The following is an 18,362-nucleotide window of genomic DNA, read 5'->3' as shown; positions in this document are numbered from 1 at the left end:
TAAAATATAAATATTTATTAATTATGTATTGATAATTATAGTGATGAGTTAGATTTTACTCAGATCAGTTATGGAGTCTATTTCTTCTTAGATTAGAAGGGGTAGTATTATACTGGAAGTTCTTACGGGAGCTATATATAAGCACTATGATATAAAAGATCAAGATGAAGGCTTATGTTACAGTCACAATAACAATTAACGTATAAGATAGTGCTTAGGCTCCAGTATTTTTTAAGTTCTATATCCAATATTTTGATTATATGTTTTTACTATATGCAATATATAGGATGTTCAATATATATTAAATATTCATTATACAGACGCTAGAAGGAATAGCTAAGATGCTGTTTGAATTTGGAAACATATAAGCTGATAGCGTGCATCAGTGAATGGGGGAAATGGAGACCTTGCTAGGGTGTAGTAGTAATAGAGAGGAAACATAAGCGAAAGAATGAAAAACATACAAGGTCCGTTCATATATGTAAAGCTATTTACTTATACACATATATATATATATATATATATATATATATATATATATATATATATTTACCTATACACGAGTGTGGTTTCTAATAATAAATCTTTCACCCCTGGGATTAGGGAAATTCATGAAGTAAAGTTTGGTTTCCCTATTTTAATTTTGCCCACTTGTAAAGGTCAGTAAAGTGTTCGATCACTGAGGGTAGAGGTTCCGTCTGAGTTGAACCTAAGCCTTGAACCATGAATGCTTTGAGCATGTGCAGAGATAAAATACAGCGAGTAAGTGTAAGACAGAGTGATTTTTGCTCAAAGTATTATGAGGAGAGGACGACAATAAATGTGAGTAAAAATACATAATTACAGTGAATAGAATGAATGTAAGCGACTGAAATATAGTTCTAATGCTTTTATGATAACAAATTTATTTATATGCGATAAAAGAATACGCATTGTTTGTATAAGTAGTAGAGAACTATTGGATGAACCCAGGAATTCTACACATACACGGAGTAGGAAAAGTACAGTTTTGTACCTACCATAAATGTAGATGTTCGAAGATCCACATTGCTGCAGTCCTTACATATGGGTAGTCCGCTGTCCTCGGTCGGCCCGAATACCAAAGTATTAGGCTGACGTCGGTCAAGGCGCTTAAAACTGACATCAGAACGTCAGGGTACAAAAGCGCATGACCGACGTCACATCCTCAGTCTTTTCTTGCCCCAGATGTCAGAAGGCCCTAAAAATAAAGGCCCAAAGCCAAAAAAAAAACAGCAAAAAACAACCAACCCCCCCTGCACCGACCATATTTACAATATTTACGACCCAAACCACACAACCACCTCAAACTACAGAGGGGAAGGAGGGAGGGAAAATTGGACTGCAGCAATGTGAATCTTCGAACATCTACATTTATGGTAGGTACAAAACTGTACTATGTTCTTCATCTCACATTGCTGCAGTCCTTACATATGGGTAGAATCCCAAAGCAGAGGTAAGGGAGGATGGCAAAACTATAAAGCATTAGGAGCTGCCAAAATGCCCTGTAAAATTGCAGTGGCAAATCCAGCCCTAGATTTAGAGTAAAGTGGAAGGTGGTAATGCTTAGAGAAAGTATGCACTGAACTCCAAGTAGCTGCCTCCAAAATATCTTTAGTAGCCACCCCCCTTAAAAGAGCTGTAGAAGTGGCAGTAGCCCTAGTGGAATGAGGCCTAATCCCAGCTGGAATCTCCTTACCATGATGGGAATAACAGAAAGCAATACAAAACCAATCCACTTAGAAATAGTTTGTTTTGAAACAGGTTTGCCCTGAGAACCCAAAGCAAATGAAACAAATAACTGCTGAGACTGCCTGAACCCTTTAGTTCTGCTCAAATAATATCGCAACTGTCTGTGTATATCCAAAGTGTGCAAAATCTTTTCCCTTTATTTTGGGGTTTGCATAAAAAGTAGGCAAATGAATAGTTTGGTTTAAAGCCACACTAGAAACCACTTTAGGCATAAAGGAAGGATTAGTATGCAAAGATACCCTATCCTTGTGGAAAATTAAGAAAGGCTCAACCGCCATAAGGGCCTGTAATTCAGAAACCCTTCTCGCAGAGGTAATGGCCAACAAAAAAGCAGTCTTCCATGATAAATATTTCAACTCGGCAGAAGCTGCAGGCTCAAAAGGTTGTAGAGTGAGTTTCTCCAACACAAAATTGAGATCCCAAGCAGGAGTAGGAGCTCTACGTGGGGGTCTTATATTCTTTGCCCCTCTAAGGAATTGCTTAAACAAAGGATGAGAAAATAATGGTGGGTCACAGTCATAGTGAGCAGAAATTGCTGCAGCATGAACCTTTATACAGGAGAAAGACAAACCTTTGTCCAATAACTCAGTAAGGTATTGAAGAGCAACACTTAAGTTAGGTTTAGAAACATCAAAATCCTTTGTTGTACTCCAAATTAAAAATCTCCTCCATTTATCTGCGTAAACTTTCCTTGTACTAGGCCTTCTGGCCTCCAAAATAACATTCAAAACTTGTTGTGGAAGCTGAGACCCTTCAGGCTTTAAAACGGAATATGCCAGGCTGTTAGATGCAGAGACTGGAGTTTGACATTGAGTAGGCGACTGTTCTCCTGAGACAGCAGGTGTGGAATCGAAGGCAAAGGCCATGGAGGCTCCCGTACCAGACTTCTCAGTAAGGGGTACCAGTGCTGTCGAGGCCAATCCGGAGCTATTAAAATCATGGTTGGCTTGTCCTGTCTGACCTTCAGGAGTACCTTTGGGAGGAGAGGCAGTGGTGGAAAGGCATACACGTGAAGATTGCTCCAACTGAATGAGAGAGCATCCACTTTCCAAGCTGTGGGATGAAACCTTTTTATGCAAAACTTTGGCAACTGGTAATTTAGTGGAGAAGCGAACAGATCTATGTCTGGAGTTCCCCATAACACTGTCAATTTTTGAAATACATGAGGATCCAATTTCCACTCGTGGGGATCCATGATTTGTCTGCTCAACACATCTGCTAAGGAGTTCTGTGCTCCTGGCAGAAACCTTGCCTGAAGATTTAGCTGTAAACTGAGAGCAGTCTCCCACAAAATCATTGCTTGCCTGCATAGAGGGTAAGAATGTGTCCCCCCTTGCTTGTTGATGTACCACATGACAGTTGTGTTGTCTGTTTGAATCAACACCTGCCCTGGAAGAAGTAAATCCTTGAAAGCTATCAATGCAAATTGGACTGCTAACATCTCCTTCAGGTTGATATGTAAATGTTGAAGTCTGGCAGGCCACGTGTCTTGTAACCATTTTCCATTTAGATGAGCTCCCCAAGCTTTGTCTGAGGCATCTGTCATTAGAATCTGACTCGCCTCTGGTCGGGTCACAGAGAGTCCCTTGTTTAGGTGACATTCCTGAGCCCACCACAAAAATTCCTTTTGAATGCAAGGTATTATCTGAATGACAGTGTCCATATCTTGGCAGTGTTGCGTCCATACATTTTTGAGATACCATTGTAGCTTCCTCATATGCAATCTGGCATTGGGAAGTACCAGAATACAAGATGCCATGAACCCCAAGGCTTGAAGGACTGTCCTTGCAGTCAACCTGGACAGACGAGACAATTGATGGAAATAAAGAGAAAGATTCTTTTGTTTGTCCGGGGTCAAAAAGGCCATCTGGGATGCTGTATTCAGTCTCACACCCAGAAAGCACATGTCCTGAGAGGGTACTAGACTGGACTTTATTTCATTCACAGAATACCCTAGGCATCTTAACACTGCCATCACATACTGCAAATGATGAAGAAGTTCGTCCTTTCCTTGAGCCAGAATCAGGCAATCGTCCAAATAAGGATAGATTTGTATTCCTCTTAGCCTGAAGGAAGCTATCACTGGAGCCAGAACCTTTGTGAACACTCTGGGCGCAGTAGATAAGCCAAAGGGCAATGCAGAGAACTGATAATGAAAAGTCCCAGCTCGAAAACGCAGATACTTCCTGCAACCGGGCCTGATAGGAACATGAAGGTAAGCCTCCTTGAGATCCAGAGTCACCATCCAGTGATCTTTGCCCAGCAGAGGTAAAAGCTGTTGTAACGTCAACATTTTGAACTTGGGAATGTCCAGATATGTGTTGAGGATAGATAAATCCAAAATTGGTCTCCACGTGTTCCCTTTCTTCGGTACTAGAAACAGGTGAGAATAAAATCCTAGGCCCACTTCTGGCAGAGGGACCGGTTGTATAGCTCCTATTTGAAGTAGAAGAGAAATCTGTTTGTGAGCCTCTAGTCTTTGCTGAGGAGGAACGTCTGGCATGCCTTTGAAAGGAGGCAAGGTATGGAAATAAAACTTGTAACCTTGGTTTATGATATCCAACACCCATTTGTCCTGGGTAATTAAAATCCAATTTTCCTTGAAGAGTGCCAACCGTCCTCCCAAAGGTGCTGCCAGGCAAGAAGGATCTGGCAGCTGAAACAGTAGGTCATTGGGCCTGTTTACGAAAGGACTGGCCCCTGCCCTCACTCGAAGATTGTGCAGGCGAACTCCATGTTCTAGGCCTGAAGGAACTCTGAGCTCTGCCCCTACCACGTCTAGATCTCCTAGACTGAGAATCAGAAGAAGGATACGTCCACCCCTTAGCAGGCTCTTGCACAACATCCAGAACAGGAGGTATAGCTAAGGGCCTATGTTGAGGTAAAAACAAAAATTCCCTAAGCCTTTTCCGTGAATCAGAGAAGTCCTGACCTTCCCACTTAAAATGTTCCCTCATAGAATGAAGAGTCTCTGAAAAAGAGAAATCCTCTGGAGGAGAAGCAGAAGGAGTGGAATCTTCTGCATCAGAATCAGAATAAGGAGAGTACTCCTGCAAGTCTTCAGCCGAAGACTCTGAAACATCCGAAGCCTGTTCAAAACTTTCCAACTCTGGCTCCACCCTAGGCCTCTTATCAGGAGGGGGCATAGAACCTCTAATCAAAGTAATCAAATCTTCTGCCATTTTAAGCATGTGCTTCTTAGGCACAGACCCTGCTGAACTAGGAGTGACACCAACAGAAGCTAAACCTGGCCTGCCTCTGGAAGAAGCCTTGGAAACAGAAGGAGAGGGCCTAACCACCCTGGGAAGGGAGGGGAGTACAGAAACCTGAGAAGCCCCTTCAGCTTGGCCTGCCTCTTGAGAGGCCACATCCTGCAAAATCAAAGTCTCCCCCTGAGACTCCAGAGAAGCCTCCGTCGGAACCACCGGTTCCATTGAAGCCTCTAAAGAACCGGCGTCCGGAACGGACAACTCATCTTGCCTGGGTTTAACCGCTTTGTCTTTGCGCTTCTTCGTGGAAGCGGGCGGAGTATCCGACGGCATGTTATAATTGCACCGCTTCCCGAAGACCAGCCTAGCACAATCTAACCTTCGTTTAATAGTGCGCTTATTAAACCTAGCACAAAAGCGACACCCGACTACGTCGTGCTCAGGCCCCAAACAAGGAATACACAAAGAATGATAATCCCTATGCGGTATCTGTTTCCCAGAAGAAATACAATTATTCACTTTTTCTGACATCCGGTAACACACTGAGGCAAGAAAAAAACAAAATATTCCCCAACGGGGTACTTAGCCAACTTGGATTCGGTCTGAAACTCCGAACTGGACCATGTGGCAAAAAAGACTGAGGATGTGACGTCGGTCATGCGCTTTTGTACCCTGACGTTCTGATGTCAGTTTTAAGCGCCTTGACCGACGTCAGCCTAATACTTTGGTATTCGGGCCGACCGAGGACAGCGGACTACCCATATGTAAGGAGTGCAGCAATGTGAGATGAAGAACATGTTGTGATTTTTATATGAGATTATTTTATGGTGAATACGTAAACAATGAAATATTTTGATAATGATGGATGCTTTTTAAAAAGTTTTTATTGCTTTAAGCTAGTTTTAGTAGAGGAGGCATGCGCAATGTGTTATATGAGGGGATTCAGAATAGTAGAATGGAAAGGTGTAATTAAGTTGATTGGGGAGTGGTTGATGTGAATATATTTGATGTACTGCATTATAGTTATATGGTCTGATGGTGGTGAAAGCACTTGCACGTTGCAATAAAAGATTTTATGTTTATACAGCCGTACGTTACACGACCGTTATTTACTTGTACAATATATTCAAAAACAATTGCTAAACCAACTCCTGCAGGAAGAACTCCTAACACCTTCACAACATAGCTTTGATCCTTCCCATAGTACTAACACTGCACTTCTAACCTATATGCATACTGTTAATACAGCTAGAGATGATGGCAAAATATCCACCTCCTTATTTCTAGACTTGTCTAAAGCCTTCAACAGTTTGGCACAGTAAGCTTCTACTTCAAATGTCCTCATTAAGTCTTTCAGCCCACCTTTCTATGGTTTTAAAGCTACCTAGCAAATAGGTTATCAGTCAGTAAAATAGCACTCTGCCTTCTCTCCCATACCTCCCAGTCACCACCAGTGTACCATAAGGCCGGCCACCCTCTAACATTTAACACTCACCAACACCCTCCACATATCCACACAACAGGCCTCTCTAACAAAGTATGCAGCTGACTCCACATTCATTTGCATATCTGACAAAGTGGCACACATCCAAATACTTACTCGGAAAGCTTTTATAGCAACTGGATCATGGCTTTGTAACTCGCTGCTCATGATAAACCCTTAAAAAAATTACTAGCCCCCCCCAAATCCCTCTCCCACAAAAAACATTTTAAAATCCTCTCTTGATAATACAACTATTGAAGTCACTTCTCATAGTAAATTAAAGATTACAACCTTAAATTTGACCTGCATATACAAACTGCATAAGGAAAAACTAATCACAAACTAGGGATGTTTTATAGAGTGGAATACTCTCTCACCAGCACAACTAAATCTATACTCCCTGCACTTTATGGTGCTCCCATCTTTACTAAATTTCAGACATCACAAAAATCAAAACTAACAATCCAACAACAAAAGCTGCTGAATTTGCAGCAAATACCTCTTTCAGAACCCACCACTGTATAGCACTGAAAAGCCTAAACTGGTTAGAACTATCCCATCAACTAACATATACACGGCTTCTTAGCACCTACAAAATTATCCAGAATCCATATGCTTGTTATCCACTAAATAACATTCTACACAACTATGTTCTTAGTCAGTCATTACAATCCACTGATTCAAAACCCCTGGCTATCCACAAACCTATCAGTTCTGCTGGTCATTGTTTGTACTCGTATAAATGTCTGGACTGCAGAGTGGTCTAAGGCACCAGACTCTAGGATTAAGCTCCTTTCGTAGCTCATGGGAATTCTTGTCTCCAGATGCAAGTGTGGGTTCAAATCCCACTTCTGACAATTTTGGGGGATGGGTTTGGCACAATGGTTAAGGTTTTCACTTTACAAACACAATAAGAGAGTATGATTCTGACCACAGGCTATTGGCTAGGCTGAAAATGACACCTCAGGGCAGTTAGCCTAGCATTCACCTATAAACCTACGTTGCTAAGACCTGGAACTCTGTCACTATCCATCAAGTCAATACCCTCTCTCCCATCCTTCAAAACCATTCTGAAAGGCTTCCTAGAGAAAAGCTAGTTCTGTTCTAGCTCAACACCAGCATAAACTATATCCCTAAATGTCAACAAATACCTATTCATACCTTATATTTGCTTACTCTCCCTTCTTCACTCACTTCCTTGTTGCTATCAGTTTCTCTCTAAATATACAAGCTTCCTTTTCTCTCAGTTGTATTACACTAACTTACCTTTAATTGCTCTATAAACTGGCCAAATTAACTAACAAATCATTATCATATAACCTGTATCTATTCTTAACCAGTGTTTTCATATGTCTAATTTGGTACAGTTATTTAAACTGTATTTGTTTTTGTATTATTTTTAAAGACTAAGATTATTGTTCTTAAAATGTTTTGTAATATTTTGGAGCTTTTCTCCCTGGGTCTCCACTGAAAATGGAATCATACCCAGTCGGACTATCCCAGAAATCAAATGCTAATAAATAAAAGTGCCCAAGGCAGAAGTGCTCTTACCCATTCTAACTCTTGACTCCTTGTTAGGAGAATGGACAGAGGTTGTCTAATCTGTTATCTGTCTTTGGTTGGCTGCTTTGACTATTAGAATCCAAAGGGCCTTTGAACCAGTGCTATCTGTAGGTAGGTGTAGAATTTTGTATGGCTTGTGCAGTACAGCATTAGTAGTGCCTAGTTCCTTCTGTAACCTCCTGACAGCTAAATCAACGAGATTTACTTTGCTGCAGTATTAAAGAGTTCTTGTGTTTTAAGTGGTCGTGGTGAGCCTCTTCTGTTTTGGACTTTTACATTTTTTGGATCTGTGGAGGCTCTCTATCCAGCACTGCTTTGTTGGTTTTTACAAATCAACAAGATTGTTGGCAGGAGAGACTACCCAGTAGGTAGAGGATGCAGAATGGTAAGCCTTAAAAAGCACCTTCTCATCCTGAGAGGGTGGGTCCATTGCCCAAGGTGCCCTCGGTTTCATTAATTCAAGGATCTCACTAAAGGTGGCATCTTCAACAGGGGATTGTGGGGGAGCAGTTTCACTCATGCAAGATGAATAATGTTAAGAACTCCATTATGGAGTTTAAATGAATCCTTTTGCATATCCTGTTCCTGGGAATCTCAAGGGGTGGGGGTTGGAGGGGCCCTGATCCAAATTCCATGAGGACTTTGAATGAACCTGCAGTTGGTCCAAGACAGAGTTCATCTCTGTCGAAGGGCCTCATGATGAACAGGAACCAACAAGCAGGTGTTAAGCTCTGGAACTGATATCTATGGAAGATCTGATACCTGGGAGAAGTAGCCATTATTCTCTCCATAGCCTCAAAAGTGGTCGCCAAATCCAGTGGCATCTGGATCCATGACCTAAAGCTCTGTCAGTACTCAATGTGGCAGACTTAAGCAGCATTGAGTAAAGATGCCCCAAGACCATGGCTCTGGAAGGTTTCGAGGGTGAGACTGGTGCCAAAGACTCTCAGTCGAATATGCTGGTCCCAAAATCCCACAGACATTGAAGGTCTCGTCATAGAGTGAATTAGATTCATAATTGTCAGTGCCAAAGTGAGGGCACTATTCATCACTTAAACTCCAGAAAATAGGTTGGTTCTGAATCCACCAGAGCAGTTACTGGAACTGGGGAAGATGTTAAGTGGAGTGAGGGTGGGCCAACCTGATCCACCCTTGAGGAGAGGATGGAATGGCACCCATCTCCATCTTTGCGATCAAAAAAGCCCTCATCATTTGTAACCAAGCAACTTCAGTAGTGCTTCAAAAAGACCCAGCAGACGTCAGTGAAGTAGAGGGTGGTTTTGTAGGTGAGGTAATGACAGAATTCCCACTGAGAAATGTTAGCCAAGCTGTTTGGGTGGAGATCATTAACAATTAGGATTTCTGGGTCCAATGGAGACTTTCACACCAGTACCAACAGTGATTGTGCCCATTCTTGTCTGGGAAATGAGGGCTGCAGAAGGATCCTTCTCATCTGGCTTTCTCTTCCACTACTCTCTAACACTCCTTTGCTCTTCTCTGGCTTATCAGAGAAGACAGTTGTGCGGGGGGGAGGGGGGCGGACCTTGCCGAATCAACTTGTTCATGAGGTCCAATGACCATGGCCTAAAGGCCTTGCATGTGGTACAATCTCTAGGTGCTCTGGTCCTAGGCAAGCCACAAGGGTCATGAGTACCCTGGGGTGTAATTTTGTGGCCACATTTCTTGAAGCTCTTTTCCATGACAGAGATAGCAAAAAAATCTACCAGAGCAAGTACGGCTGAATAATATAGAGGAACAAGTGAAAATTGGCAACGTAATCCAGTTCATCTGCCTCTCAGGGTGGGGTATCAATCCTCCAAAGAGGGAGGTTACACCCTCTTCCATTAGAGGGGATCCCTGACATGTTAGTGATTTCCAAACTCTGCTGCTTGAACTTAAAACTGATACAGTCCTAAGCCAGCTGGTTCATAGGTTGGTACTAGGCTATCAGCCCTAGGGCCTATACAAGCCTAGCCATAACAATTCCCTGGATATTTCTTCCCACACTATTTACTTCCCTGGACCCCTCTCTAGCAGGGCAACTGACGTGATCCCTGGGGTGAATTTCCTTTCTCCCATTCAATCGTCAAGGTTCCTTTTGAAGAGGGCCAAACAGGCACTCTGCTTGACATGTATGGGCAATCTATTCCAGAGTCTGGGGAGTCTCTGGGTCAGGAACCTATCCCTCCAGCATGTTTTGTTTATTGTGATGACAAGGTTTAGATCCCTGGAGCATGTGGCTCTGAAGGATTGGGATTTCTTTAAGTGTAGCATGTCCAACAGCTCTGGGTTTGACATGGCCTTGTATGTTAAGCAGAGATCGCCTCTGAGTAGACGATATGTGACAGAGTATAGCTGGAGTTTTTTTTAAGGTGGTCAGCGTAGGGCATCTGCTTTAGTGAGGTATTTCTGCGGCCTTTCCAGTTGTTGCAGATGTCTTGAGAGGTACATACCAAACTGGGCGTTGTATTCTATAATGGGTCTAATGAGGGATGAGTAGTGGGACAATGACCTCCTTTTTTCTGGATGAGAAGCCCTTAGTGAAGAGGTGTGCCACATAGAAGGATTTCTTGACTGTTGTGGCGATGTGGTTATCGAAGGTGAGACCACTGTCCACCTGTGTCCCTAGGTCTCTTATCATACTTTCGGTGTTTAGTGTACTGCCACCTATATGGTAATTCACAGATACAAGTTTCTTCTCAAAGCGGATAACTATACATTTCTTGGCAATGAGCTTGAGCCCATGGCTCTGGCACTAAGCATCTGTTTCTGTAAAGCCCTTTTGTAGAGTATCCACATCATTTGGGGATTCAATAATGGCTCCCAGTTTGCAGTCATCTGCAAACTTTGTTAGCCAGAGTCTCTTAGTTATAGGTTCCTAGGTTAGTACTAGGCTAACTGCTCTTGCGAGACATTTTTAAGCCTAGCCAATTATAGCTTGTGAGACTCAAACCCTGTACCTTGTGTTTTTAAGGCAACCCTAGTGTTGGCCTGTACTTCAGAGAAGTAGATGCCAAACAAGAGTGGTCCCAGGACTGAACCCTGAGGTACTCTACTTGTCTGGAGCTGGATTTGGAGTCCGCTACTTTACAGTGTGGGTTCTATCAGTAAGACAGTTAGCAACCCATTGGGTGACATAGGGATTAATGCCCAGCTTTGTAAGTTTATCTATGATTCCAGTGTGGGGGATGGTGTCAAAGGCCTTGGCAAGATCTAGATAGGCTGTGTGGACCACCTTACCCTTGTCCATGGCTCTGGAGACTGATTTAAAGAAGTCAGTTAGGTTCAGGAGACAAGATTAGCCCTTCATGAATCCAAACTGGGTGGGGTCCAGTGTTTGAAGGTTGCCAATGTCTTTGTTTAGAAGTTCCATGATAATACGCTCCATGGCCTTGCAGATAAGGCGTGTCAGACTGATGGGACGGTAGTTTCCGGGATCCAAGGTGGATCCCCCCTTGTGGAGTGAGATAACTGTAGCTCTGCGCCATTCAGTGGGCATGAAACCTGAGGTGAGGCTATGATTAAACATGACACTTAGGTGAGGTGCCACTTCATATTGTAGTTCATGTAGTACACAGCCCGAGATGTCATCTGGTCCCATGGATACTGTATTCTTAGCTTTGGAGAGTGTGTTTTTTACGTGTGTGGCCGTTATTACTGGAATTTGGCAATCTTCCGGCATTGAGATGGGGCCATTTAGGGGGTGAGAGGGGGGTGAAGTTGGCACTGAATCGATCTGCCAGGATACTGGCAATATCCTTGGGATCAGTATATTTAATGCCATTCTGTTTTAGCTCAGAGCAGATCTGAGCATTGCCATTGATTCTTGACAGTTATAGAACGCCTTGTGGTTGTCTTTGGAATCTTTGGCAATTTTATTTTTGTAACTAGCTTTGGAGGATTTTATGAGGGATCTCAGTTTCTTACTGAGGCTGTTAAGAGTTTTTTGCATCCTGAGATTTTCCTCTTCTGCAACATTTTCTTCCTTTTGTTGTAAAGTTTGTTTATGGCAGGGGACCACCAGATTGACTTCCTTTTTTTGGATGAGAGCATCTTGGTTCTATTTGGGATGGCACGATTCATGCATGAGTGGATGTGCTCGTACAGAACCTTAGTGTAGGATTCAGCAGTTGAACTTTCAGTTCCTGTCTGCATGGGTGTCATGAAGTTTGTCACTTCTGACTTGAGTAGCATGAAGTTGGCTTTGGAGAAGTTTTTTATGGAGGTTTCCTTACTGGGGGTGGGGGTGGGATGTGGATGTTAAGGGTGATTAGCTTATGGTCAGACCTGACTAACGAGGGGGTGACCATAGGTGTGGAGCATCGATTTCCCATGTTGGTAATGACCAGGTCTAAGATATTGGAGCCCCTGGTGGGACTATGGATTAGTTGATCCAGGGCGTTGGAATTTATGAATTCCAAGAACCGCTGGGCAAAGGTGTTGGTACATGAGTAGTTTTCCCAGTTAATGGCAGGGTAGTTAAAATCACCCAGTATTAGGGTGTTTGGTTCTATCTTAATATTTTTCAGTATGTTTAGAAAGGTGTAGTGGGAATCTTGGGATATGGTGGGGGATGTGTAGCAAGCTACAATTTGGATTGCAGTCTTACCTAGTGTTAGTTGCACCTGGAGAATTTCAGACACATTGTGTTGGGCAACTAGCCTGGTGGTGTGAATATCCTTGATGAATACTGACACTCCTCCACCTTTAGTGTTTCGGTCCTGGTTTGGTGGCCGAAAAGTGTGGTAAGAGTTGTAGCCTGGTATTGCAGGGGTGCTCTCTGGAGCCTTGAACCAGATCTCAGTTACTGCACAGATATCTATGTTCTCCATTTTTAGGAGTGCCTCGAGAGAGTGCATTTTGAGGTTTAGACTTCTAGCATTGAGCAGAATTACCTTCAGATTTTGCATGCTTGTACCCGTTACGGTGGTGGTTTTATCCTTTGAACTTTGCCTAAAAAAGGCACTATAGGGGTGGCAAGAGCCTTAGCCAGCTGGAAAAGCTGGCTGATTATCTGGAATAAAAAGGACACCCTGTAGCACTGGGATCCTTTAGAATTTAACTTGTACCCCCGTTTGAGGATTTTAAGACTCACAGGAAGTCTTTAGAAGCAGGACAAAGTTAACAGTGCTATGTCTCTTCTAACCATAATACCTGAAAAAGTGATCCAGAAAGTGGATAACTGTGAATGTTCCTGGTTCTGCAATAGAAAGTTAATGCAGACCGGCATTTTGTAAACAACGCGACTGCAGCATATAAATCAAAGGGCAAGAAACTGAAAGGGAAGTGAGTAACCCTCCTTCAAATCTGAGTATTGCCTGTCTGGCCTGACTGTAGGTAATGGAGAAGGCATCTTTCATCTAGAGTAACCATAAGAACTTGAGGAAAAGAACAAGGCAAAATGGCCTGCCAGTATTTTGAAGCTGGCAGTTAAAAACAAATTGCCATGAACCGTCTTTAGTAGAATTCTGTCCCCTCTTCCTCATTTAGTACTCACTGTATAGCTCCTTTCTTCAGTTCTTGTACTGGGGTTTTGATCAAAAGTCTTTATGCTCTAGGTACTTGGAGAATATTTTTTATAACCGGGTAATGAAGGGAGTATGGGGGCTGGGTGGGATTTTAGGAATAAGGAGAAAAGATTTCTGTCAAGTCATACCTAGTCCCTTGTGGACTCAGCACAGAGGATTCACAGGCTCCCCTTTTGGTGAACTTGCTATTTTTTCTTCAACTGTCCCTTCCTTCCCTTTTATTTTTATTTTATTTACATTTGTTGACCGGGCTGGTCCAACTGGATATATGTCAATTTTCAGCAGAGGCCTGGGGAGAAAAGCTCCAAGTGAAAACATTAATAAACAGAGTTACACATATAGCTCAGAAAAAAATAATAGCATCTGCATATTTTTACAGTGGCAACAATAAGCAATTAATTACAAATAGAGGATATTCAAATTGAGCATGACAGCAGAAAAGTTTTAGTAAAGATTTGTAAGCATGAGAAATGAGAGTACTAGGAGCAAATTGCAAGCTAGTCAGGGTTAGAATAGGGGCAGAGCCAGTGAGTTATGAGGTGAGTTCTGAGTTGGGATTTGAAACTGGGAAGAGAGGAGATAGCAGTGAGGTTGTCAGGAAGGGAGTTCCAGGCTTTTCCTATTGAGTTAGAGAACAAGGAGTCGCCTGCCAAGTTGTTGGATTTACAGGTTGATATAAGAAGTTTGTTAGAAGAACGTAGGCTTTTGAGGCTGTAATAAGGGTAGTAAGTATAGGGGTGTTGGTAGGTTTGTAGAGGATTTTATGGGCTAAGGAGAGCTGGTGAAATAAGATCAGATTTTGCAGCTCAGCCATCCCAATTGCTTTAAGTTGAAGCAGTGGTGAGTTCTAAAGGTGTAGCCAGAGGCAAATCTGGCAAAACTGTTGTAGGTGACAGCCAGTTTTGGTGAGGTTAGTTTTGGACAAATATGTGTAAATAGGGGAGGTGTAAAGGAGGGTAGAAATCAGGTGGGAATGGGCAATGGAAGTTCTGGCAAGTGTAAGAAATGGTTTAATTCTAAACAGGGAGACTAGTTTTCTGTTAACTAATTTTATAGTGTTGTTAATGTGAGAATCAAAGCATAGGTTGTCTATTCTCTACTCCGAGGAGCCTGGTGGTAGGGTCAGGTGATATGTTGGTGCCATTACTAGACAAGACAGAGAAGTTAAGCGGTGAGGATTTATGGGTGGGGGAGAAAAGTAACAGTTTGGTTTTCTTGGTGTTTAAGATTAAGCATAGTTTTAGGAACCATGTTTCAATGTTTTGGAAAGTCTGTTGGGTGATAGAGTGCAGTTCAGAGGTGAATAAGGGTGAATAAGGCAGAACAAATCAAAGTAGAATCAGCATATTGTATACAGTTTGCATTGGATGGATGCATTTTTCCATGATTTTAACTAGGGGGGGGAGAGTAAGGCTATGGGACGGTAGTTTGAGAGTTCTTTTGAGATGACACCTTTATGCAGGGGAATGATATGTGAAATTTTCCAGAGTGGAGGAATGTAGCCTTCAACAAAGGTTCTGTTAATCAGAATGGAAATGGGATAGGCTAATGGTCTGGCTGCAATTTTTAGATACTGAGCCGGTAGAAGATCAGCAGAAGGAGAGGAGGTTTTGAGTTTGTGGAGAAGAGAACAGATAAGTGATGTGGGTACAGGTTGCCGTTGAAAAGTGGGAATATAAGTGTTACAGGAGGAGGAGGACAGAGGAGACACTGGGGGCTAGTTGACTAGCTAGAGACTGGACAGTTTCAGAAAAGAAGGTATTGAAGGCATCAGCAGTTTGTTTTGGGAAGTGCCTAAGGGGCACGTGGTGTCAGAGTGGCCAGACTTTAAGAGAATATTTATACCTGCCCAGAACTTTTGTGGATTTTGTTGGTTAGCTTTTTGTAAATGGCAGTAGTAGTTTCTTTTATCTAGAAGTACAGCTTTTTTAGTGGAGTTTCTTATTTGTCTAAAGTTAAGTTGGTCAGAGGGATCTTTAGTGCTACGAAATTTGGTCCAGTGTTTATTTTTCAGGATAATTTTATGCCTTGTATCTTTTGAGAGCCAAGGGGCAGGTTTTGAGCTAATTCTAATAGATCTCAAGGGAGCATCAGAATCTAGAATAGACAGGAACTTGGAGTTGAAGTAAGCTACAGCATCATCCAGTGGCAGTTATTTAAGAGGAGACCAGTTGCAAGCATTTAGTTCTATAAGGAAGCTTTCAGGGTTAAAGTTTTTATTTGATCTGACCATTTTGTATTTAGTTAGGTTAGGGGTAGCAGTTTTATGTCTGATTAGGTAATTAAGAGCGTGGTCGCTTAAATCATGTAGTGTCCCTACTGTATACGTTTGGTGGTGACTATTTAACAATTTGCCTTCCTCTAGTAGGAATGCCAACTCTCAGTAGACAAGTTTCCATTGTATTTCACAGGAAAGTGAAAATCTGTTTTGTACCCTGCATATACTTTCCTTTTTCAATCAGTTTTGTAAAACCGGTTCAGCAATAGGCCCTAAAAACAGCCCCTTCCTTAGTGAGGCATTAAAGAGACATGCTTTTACATGATTTGGTAGAAACAAGGTCTTTAGTCAGGCATGTCTCCTAATGACTACCATTGTTGCTGACACCCACTATGATGAATCCACAGCATCATAGCCACTCTTGAAATACTGCATGCCAACCTGGAAGGTAAAAATGCACACGTCCAGAACTTCATTTCTCAGAGCCTTGCTGTCTCCTCAGCCTTGTCCTTCAGTTGGGACATGAGAGTCTCCTAGTACCCTAACATATGAGTTTGGCAGTCAAGGGCCCAAAAAATCAGTGTGGCAGATGTGTCACTTTCTTCTCAAATTAGTCAAGTGTCTGTCACTGGGAAGTGGATATTTAGTTGCCGCCCCAGCAGATCCCTTGCAGAATCCATGGACACTACCACTAGGGAAAACAAAAGGATTCTTGCACAGGTTCTTACAAGACCTACAGGACAACAAAAATGCTCAGGGTTCCTTTGATCAAGGGATTGAGAGTAGAACTTCAAAGATGCATTAATAAATGAATTCTCAATTACTTTAATCACTGAAGGAATAGCCACATATTTTGGCTCTGGTAGGCCCAAACATGTATATACCTTTGCTGGCCAGCAGAGTAATCCTTAAATTCCCATTTGAAGTCATACTTTCTTCTTCTGAAGGCATCTCCAAAGGAAAAATGCTCTGGAAAGGTGGCAGAGGATGAGGTCCTCAGCATCTAACAGATAAAAGGGGAAGGGCATCTGGTCCACATAGGCCAGTTCATTTGCCTACAAGCAAAGTAATCTATTTCCACATTTCCTTCCTTTTTAGATTGGGGTCTCCTAAATCTGATGACTGCTCTGATGATAGCAGAAATTAAGAAAAATTACAAAGTCCTGGGTCAGATATAGCAGGTTGTACAGGGTCCTGGGAGGAGGTCCCAAGTAGCTCAAGCTGAAGCAAGACTCTGGATATCTGAGATCTGGTTTTAGATTTCAGGTTTCTGTCTATGGGGAGATGTTGAAATCCAGCAGACCAGTGGACATTCTAATGTACCAGAACCAAAATAATACAGCTCTCACCCATTAGTTATCAAAATAAGATGTCAAACAGTTGCCAACAGAGACAGACATCCTGAATGACTAACTGATGCTGGGTTTCATCTCTGACAGATATGCCATCATCCAAGTACATGGAGGCCTCCTGACAGGCATCGGCGATCTCCGTGCAGTTTACCATCACAGTGGCTACCTCACCAAACCACATGCCCTCAAGCTCAGAGTAGTCTTTGGATTCCATGGAAATATAGCTGGCTTCCCAGGATTCCTTCTCTGAGATACTTTCAGTGATCCATCCAGAGACAGCTTGTCTGACATCATAGAGGCCCTGGACAAGACAGCCTTTTCTGGTTTGAACAGTCCTAGAGGGGTTTGGCTCCCCACTTAATATGCTGGCTGAACTCGGCACAATGAGGACGAAAGCAGCCAATCTCCATCTCCAAGCAAATAACTATTGAAAGTCTTTGTTATGGATTTGCTTAATAAAGGTAAGCAGTTATTAACCCTAAATTTTGACTTCGTTTCAGAGGGTCAAAATCTCAAGCTTTAAACTTGCACACAAATAAGACTTTTTCCCAATGGTATAGCCATCTGTTTGAAATCCAAGCTGGACTGATAAACTGTTTGTAATTTGCATAAGAAACTCTTATACTGCTGTAAGAAAAACTGCAGATGGTGCAGCAAATACCTCTCGCACCACAAATGCGCTGATATCAGGAGGGCATCTGCCTGACCTACAGCAGGAAGGGTTAAAAGCTCTGGAAAACAGACTAGACATTAGCCTTTCTGCGGGAGGCGTGCCAAAGTGTTAGTACTACTACAGCAGTGAACAATAAGATGAACAGCTATAAATGCTAGTTCCATGCTTTTCCCAAATAGATGGTTATGATTATTTTTGTGATTAGCTATAATGCTCTGATGCAGACAAACTACATCCCGATATACAATCTAGGTTACCTGTGCAACACTTACTCAAATGCAGTAAAATGTAATCATAGCAATAACAGATATAAAACTGCTGAGATAAATAACCCAACCGGAAACTCACCTATACAAAGGAGCATAATCTTCCACAGTGGAAGGTACAGGTGGGCTTGTGGCATCTCCCTGCTGGCAATGGGCTGGCTGTTTCTGAGACTCTTCAGTATTCTACAAATAAATCAAATCTCAGTTTTAAACTCTTAAATTATAACAAAAAGGTAGTACAACAGCTACAGATGAACATTTAAATGAAGCAAAGTTTAACCAACATAACTATTGTCTTCC

General features: G+C 42.3%; 1 protein-coding gene across 4 annotated transcripts in view; it reads right to left on the bottom strand.

The window, feature by feature from the left end:
- LOC122809727 (anillin-like) overlaps nt 1-18,362 on the bottom strand; it is a 1,124,352-nt gene that overhangs the window by 401,954 nt on the left and 704,036 nt on the right. For all 4 annotated transcript variants that reach the window (XM_044081431.1, XM_044081433.1, XM_044081432.1 and 1 more), the window contains exon 10: nt 18,145-18,245. In XM_044081431.1, the coding sequence (XP_043937366.1) occupies nt 18,145-18,245 (101 nt within the window). The remainder of the gene's footprint in view (nt 1-18,144; nt 18,246-18,362) is intronic.

This window comes from Protopterus annectens, chromosome 8.part0 (genome assembly GCF_019279795.1).
Source record: "Protopterus annectens isolate FY-2018-M chromosome 8.part0, PAN1.0, whole genome shotgun sequence".
Classification (NCBI taxonomy): domain Eukaryota; kingdom Metazoa; phylum Chordata; order Ceratodontiformes; family Protopteridae; genus Protopterus; species Protopterus annectens.
Note: the sequence above shows the minus strand (reverse complement) of the source record. Positions and strands in the feature narration are given on the sequence as shown.